This window comes from Poeciliopsis prolifica, unplaced genomic scaffold, assembly GCF_027474105.1.
Source record: "Poeciliopsis prolifica strain line A6 unplaced genomic scaffold, Auburn_PproV2 SCAFFOLD005, whole genome shotgun sequence".
NCBI classification, from domain to species: Eukaryota; Metazoa; Chordata; class Actinopteri; order Cyprinodontiformes; family Poeciliidae; genus Poeciliopsis; species Poeciliopsis prolifica.
Genome location: NW_026562380.1, coordinates 3,914,778 through 3,921,467, shown reverse-complemented (window position 1 = coordinate 3,921,467; position 6,690 = coordinate 3,914,778). Strand labels below are relative to the sequence as shown.

The 6,690-nt window shown below is 45.5% G+C and overlaps 1 protein-coding gene across 1 annotated transcript; it reads right to left on the bottom strand.

Annotated features, from left to right (window-relative positions):
• Nucleotides 1-286: 286 nt before the first annotated feature.
• irf2bp2a (interferon regulatory factor 2 binding protein 2a) lies at nt 287-2,856 on the bottom strand. The gene is made up of 2 exons (XM_055029948.1): nt 1,602-2,856; nt 287-1,408 (listed from the first exon to the last, which is right to left on the bottom strand). The coding sequence occupies exons 1-2, from the start codon at nt 2,425-2,427 to the stop codon at nt 696-698; spliced, it is 1,539 nt and encodes a 512-aa protein (XP_054885923.1). The 5' UTR covers nt 2,428-2,856; the 3' UTR covers nt 287-695.
• Nucleotides 2,857-6,690: the final 3,834 nt, after the last annotated feature.

The window sequence follows — 6,690 nt, the reverse complement described above, 5'->3', positions numbered from 1 at the left end:
AAAAACTGGAGCAAACTTAGGAGAATGAGTCTTGTTTTTGTCTGCGTGAATCACGAAAAGCAATGTGTGCAGAGAACCCGTCATCCAACCGACGCCTACTTATGTTGTGCAGTGTAAGTCGAGCCGCCAAAACAAGCCTGCATGTCAGACCCCGAGAGTCCCGACTCCCCCACTACCACCAACACCACCTCCAAGTCCACCCGCCCTTCCTCCCCCCCTTCGTCTCCTCGTCCTCTCTGTCCACAGCCCAGTGTAAAACGCAAATGAAGCAAGCTCAGACAATCAGTTCATACAAGATGAGAAATTGTATTTGGCAATTTTTTTTTTAAACAAGTGCATACAAGTACAGCTAAAAGCATTTTAGTTTTGCCAAGTGCTCGTAGAGTAGCATTAGTCACATTCTACGTTAAACAGGAACTGCCACCAGACCTAGAAGTACATCAAGAATTTTTGTTAAACATCAACAAAGAGGAACGTAGTTCATTATGATGAGTACATACCTTTATCTTCAAAAATATAGAAACACAATGTATTCAAAAATCAAAAATTATACAACCATGTTTACGAAGTATACTCTTCCCTTGGGTCCAATATGTACAAGTCCGTTAGTTTGTTTTGAATGGTATGTATGTGATATTTATATATTTATACTCAGATTTTTGCCTCCCCTCCCCAGAAGAAGTGTTCAGACAAAATCAAGGGTCCCTCTCCTTTTTTACTTTGACATCTCCTGCAAGGATGGTGGCGATTTCCCCCTGCATGAAAGCCCACGGTACGTTGGAGCCAACCAGGGGACATTTCTCTCCGCTTGGACAGTACACTTCACCCGTGGCACCTTGCTGCTTAATGCTTTCCCTCGAGCACGGGAAGCAGAACTTGTGAGAGGGCACGGACGGGCACTGAACAAAGTGTGTGTCCTCCAAACGCTCGTGGCACAGCGTGCAGCACAGCGGTATGCTGCCCGGTACCGAGGAGTCTGGAATGCTTTGGGGGTGCACCTGGTCCATGCCCGGCACCTGTGGGGTGCCCGCACCGGACGCCTCTCTCTGCGTCAGCCTCCTCTGGTTCATGGAGGACGGCGACAGCGGGCTGCTGCTGTTCCTCCGGGTGGTGGAGTGGACCTGGTTACCGTCCTTGGGCGAGCTGTTCCCACCCGCGTTGTCTGCCGCCATGATGAGCGCCGCCATGGGGGACTGGCCGTTTTGGGCCTCAGGTGGAGTGGTGCGGGGGTGCGGGGATATCGTGGAGGGGGGAGATGTGAAGCCTGGTGGGGGAACTGGAGGCATTTTGGGTCCCTCGGCGGGCGGCGGTAACCACTGCTGTCCATCCCCATTGAGCTTGGGGGCTGTGCTCTCTCCGTCCGGTTCTGGCGATGCTTTTCTCTTCAAGCGGGGGTGCTTTCCTCTGTCTGGAGGTGGGAAAGGGTTAAAGAAAACAATTGAGCTGCAAAGATCAGATTTACACTAAGAATTCAGTGTAGTAAAGGAGAAATGTGCATTTCTGCTGCACCACAAGCTACAAAACAAAAGCACAGTCTTCCATTATACCCACCACATGTCTTCCAGTCTAATCCTGTGCTTACACCCTGAAAAATGCTTTACCTGACTTGGATGGGGGGGTGCAGGACTCGTAGTTCATCCTTGATGCCATGGCCACATGCTCCTTCTTGAACCTGCTGTCGAAGGTGTGCAGAGCCATCAGGTCCCTCACAGTCTTCCCCTTGCTCCAGTCCTGCTCTCGGCTCTTGTGGCTCTCGGAGATCTCCTGCGTTAGGCTGTCCGGTCTGTGCTTCTCCTTCCCCTCTCTGTCGTGCTCGGTGCTGGACACCGACGCGGGTCTCTTGCCCAGATCGGCGGGACTACCGCCCGCCAGCGCGGAGGTGAGCCCCATCTGTCCCGGTCTGCCATTGACTGGGTGCACCGGGGTCATGCCCCCGTTCACCAAAGGCACGAGGTTCGGCGGAACAGTGTTATTCCTGCGCGGGTTGGGGCTCTGGCGGTTCAGCTCCGGCGGCTCGTCGGGCTTGGGAAATCCGTTAGGGACCGGAATGCCGTTCGCCTGCCGGCCAGACTGGTACTCTGGCCCCAGCCTGGGCGGGCGGTCGGAGGACAGCGGGTAGCGGTCCAGGGGCTGCGGCGGCCGCGAACTGGAGTCCCCCGCTGATGGGTGGTTGATCGCCTGGATCTCCTTCCCGGAGAGCTGCGCCTTCCCCGGCCCGGGAGACCTCCCCTCTTGGAAGCCGTGAGCCCGCTTCAGCTGGCGGGCCGTCTCGATGACAAACTCGATGCGGTCGGCTCCCTCGTAGTTGACGCATCCCCTGCAGACGGGCTCGGTAAAATCCCAGATCATGGCCCAAGGCATGCGGGGCAGGTCGCATAAATAACACGACTGCCTCCTGGAAGAAGCAGCGACCGCCGCGGACGACATAGCTGCTCGTCGTCGACGCACTCCCAGAAGGAAAAAAAAAACAGAAATAAACCCCCAAAAATGTGCCTCTCCTCTGAGCTCCCCGTTCAAAAATAAAGAGGCGAATAAAAAAAAAACAAAGATATAAGAAAAAAAAAAGCTGGTCCTCTTTCGGCTTTAAAGCAACAAGGTTGAAGTTTTAGAGGGAGAAGTTCATGTCGGTGTGTACTTTACTCCGGCGCTCCTCTATCTATCTCCACTGACTCTCTACTACTGGCTCAATGTGGAGCAGCGACGTCACCACGGCTAAACGCCTGCTTCCACTTCAGTTTCTATTGACTTGATTTCTTCGACAGATCCCCCCCAACCCCACCTCCACCCCACTTTACTGCAGCCTCTGTCACTTTTTTTAATTTCTAATTTAATCACTTGAGCCTGAGCCAAAAAAAATAAATAGTAAAAAAAAAAAACTCACTACTTCCAATTCGTGGAGGAATAATCCCACAGGTTATTATTGTAATTATTACTAAATAGGAAGAAACTGTACAGAAAGAACCATTTTTTTCCCACTTGTTTTTGATGTTTAAAATAAATACCAAAGAGGGATTCGCTTTGTCCTGGATTCAGAGCGTTATCCGGTGGAGGCTGTAAAGTGCTGCAGCTTGTTTTTCTCAATGCACAGCGCCTCTACGCAATGAGCTGCTACTACAACTGCTGTGCAATGAATGAGGTGGGTCGACCCTAAGAAAAACAACCGAGCTACTGTAATCCAATGGCAAGAGAAAAAAAAAAAAAAACGTGTGCACTTTTTTTTTTCCTACTCTACGTTTTTGTTCCAGCAGCGCAAACTTAAAGGGCATTTTTATTAGGATTATTAGAAAGATTTTACAACCCACATGTTTTTATCCGCTCATTTTTTTGCAGACAGCACTGACCTAGTCTTGTGTTAATAATAAAAATAAATAAATAAAAAAAAGGGGCTGGGGGGAAGTAAGCGCCTCCATTAGGCAGTAACCAGGAAGTTCTTGTCATGAGGTGGGGATTTCCAGCCAGTGTGTCGTAAACTTGAATGGACTGGGGTTGCGGCATGAGTATACTCTCACTCTGCCCACATATTAAAGGGATAGTTCAGAGTTTTTGAAGCGCGGTTCTGTTTATAAGCAGTTTATATCTCACCTGGCTGTAGCATACAACCACCTTGGCGTATTACTTTTGGAGTTTTAGTGGGAAGTTCAAAACAGTTGCATGCAGCGGTGGTCCTTGCATGAGTGCTACTCTGGGCAAATGCAAGCCCCCTTCTCCCCATCCCCAGCACACATATATTAGCAATAATATATAGTGAAATTCTTTTTCACAAATTAAAACCAGCTATTAAAAAAAGCCGTAAAATAACCAAATGCATTCAAGATTCCATAAACAACAATAAAAATATCTCAAAAGCTCTGCAGCCATACGAATTATGCTAGCGTGAGGGTCCAGCTAAGTTGCATGGCTATATTTGGTCCCCATATATTTTGTCTGCACACCACAATAAGCAACAGAAAAAATAATTTGGTACCCAATATATCTAAATACAAATAATTAAATAACCCCCCTTAATTCCTCTGTCGCCCCCAGACAGAATGGCATCCTGGGCAGTGAGACATGTTTCTGATATTAAAGGTTGTGGCTGTTAGTTGAATGTTAAAACAAACGGTTTTGCTCTGAAGAACTCTAAAATAACTGAGAAGAATCCAAAGATAATTTCTGCAGGCTGTAAATGAAAATGTGTAGCTTATTTTAAAAATTAAGATCCTGAAATCATTTATGTTTCTTAATCTACAGTAAAATGTGAAAGGAGTGAGACCAAAACATAATCTAAGTTATAAAAACTGGCAGGATTTTTCTACTTTGGGGTTTTGAAACTCATCAAATGTCCATTAATAAACATTGATGTTCATTTCACCACTTTTTAATGGTGGAATGACTATCAAACCATCCCTCGAAATTGACGAAAGCTAATTTTCCCATGTTTTTTTTTCTGACGCTGATTCATCTTCAGATGATCCAGCACTGTTTTGTCGGCCCTCACAAGGAGTAAATCACAGATAACGAGCTGAAGTTTGGGTGTGTTTATTTTATCAACAAGGATTCTGGAAACTTCTGCCCCAAACAGCAGAAGTTGGGGCAGAATAGAAATTGTAGCATAATCACAAATCCAGCAACTAGAACAAAAAAACACACACACACACACAAAACTCACTAAACCACATATAGATGTAAATACATGAAGGTAACAAAAGTTTAGCAGTTTTTATGTTTTTTTGTTTAATCAATAAAACCCACAGTAGAATGGCAATAATGGATTAAAAAAGAAAAACTATGCACTTTCTTTTCTTCATTTTTCACCAATAGTGAAAGCAGTTTTTCTTTGTCCTGAATCCAAAAAGTAGCTTCTTTTTTTTATAATTCAGCCTAAAAGTACAGTTAGTAAAAGAGCTAATTTTTTAAAATAATTATCACTGATTATCACTGGGGATGTTTTAAAGCTATGTTTCCCAGAGCAATTAATTCTTATTGCTAAATTAAAATGCCAGTAGGGTTACCTACTGCTGGTGAGATGTTAACTACTTGTGACCTTTAGCCTCGAATTTTCATAGCTAATGTTTTTGCAATCAGTACTCCCAATGCAAAGGTGACTCATATTTAGACAAGAAATTCATCATCTATCACTTCTATTATTGTTTTTGTTGAAGCAGTAGTCAGTTTTCCTCCCAAATTTATGTGCCTGAAAGGTTTATTTAGATGAATTGCTTCACAGTTGTGCTGTTTTACATAAAGGAGGGGAAAAATGTCACATGAAACAAGTTAGACACCAAAACCCCAGCCAAAATCCCCTGAAGTAAAAGTGTAGGTATGAACCGGAGGAGTGTCCCAGCAGTTCAGATTCCTCTCCCTCTCTTTCTCGCTCTGTCTCTCTTTCTCGCTCTCCGTCTCTCATCTGGGCTCATTCCAGCTCATTGCAGCTTAGCCTCGGGCTTTGGGTGAGGCAATGCGTCTGAAACCTGCAGACACAAAGCAGGATATGTTTGTGCAAGTCCATGTGACATTGGAAAGAGGAAGCAAGATGTTTAGTCACGTACCCTCATCCGCCTCGCCCATCTACACAGAACATGAGGCCATTTGGCTCCCTGCCTGCAGCCATGATCATGCACTATGGCATGGGGCCTTTCTTCAAAGGCTTTCCGTAAACAAAGTAAGACACTTCTGCTCCCGATCTATCTGCACCGAGCACAGGGAGGTTATATTCCCCTGTACACAACTGTCACAAGTTTTAGTTTAATTGTAAACTGCTATGTTTCCATCTCCGCTTTCTCTCAACTCCCTGTCCTCGCTGGGTGAGCAGCAAAAGAATGTGGTGCTGGGCCTTTACGGCGCGGTTGGGAAATAGCTGTTGCGAGGGACAAAATAAACAAAAGTCTTTCCTTGAGACTGCTGGAAAACAGTTGCCTATCGCTTTGATCCTTTTTGCTTTTCCACTCGGTCGACGTTTGTGTAAGCAAATAGCTGCAGGGCCAAGCAGCTATTATGCAAGACAAAGGCATGCAGGGATTCATTTAAATCTAAATGACCTGATTTTTCATTATTATTATTATAAAAAAGAAGAAGAAGAAACAGAAAAAAAAGAACGTTGCTATAAATCACAGAGGCAGCAAAGGTCTGGGTGGAAGCCAAACATGACCAGATGGCCCTGACTGGCAATGTAAACCGTGTATACAGTAGAAGCAGAACAGTTCGACCCGACCAGTGACCATTTGATGTGAGCCTGCACTAAACCAGATGGAGCGGCTGTATAATTCATTCGCTAGCTTCGTTTTGTGACTGTAGATCGAGACATGTGGGAGCTAAATAAAGGCTGAGCAGTAGGTGATGGCCAGGGGAATACCCAGCATGTGACAGCACCGCGGGCAGGATGAGATGACGTTATTTTTGTCTTTGCACTTTCTGAAATGTTATACGACACTGGGAAAGCATTGTAAATGCTTTGTGAATTTTTCCACTTCAGCTCAGGAATGGATTTTTTTTTTGTTCATTTGTTTGTTTCTTAGTTTGACCCAGACAACATGTGCGTATTTAACCCTTTTTTTCCACATTAACTGCTGAGGTAAGCAGATAAAACTGTAACCGCCTGTGCCAACCTGGACGGAGGCGAGAACAGGACCAGAGTACACATCGCACTTTCTAACAATGACATTTCCCTGAAAATATGCACTATCAATACGGAGCATCAAGCATCCTCCACCA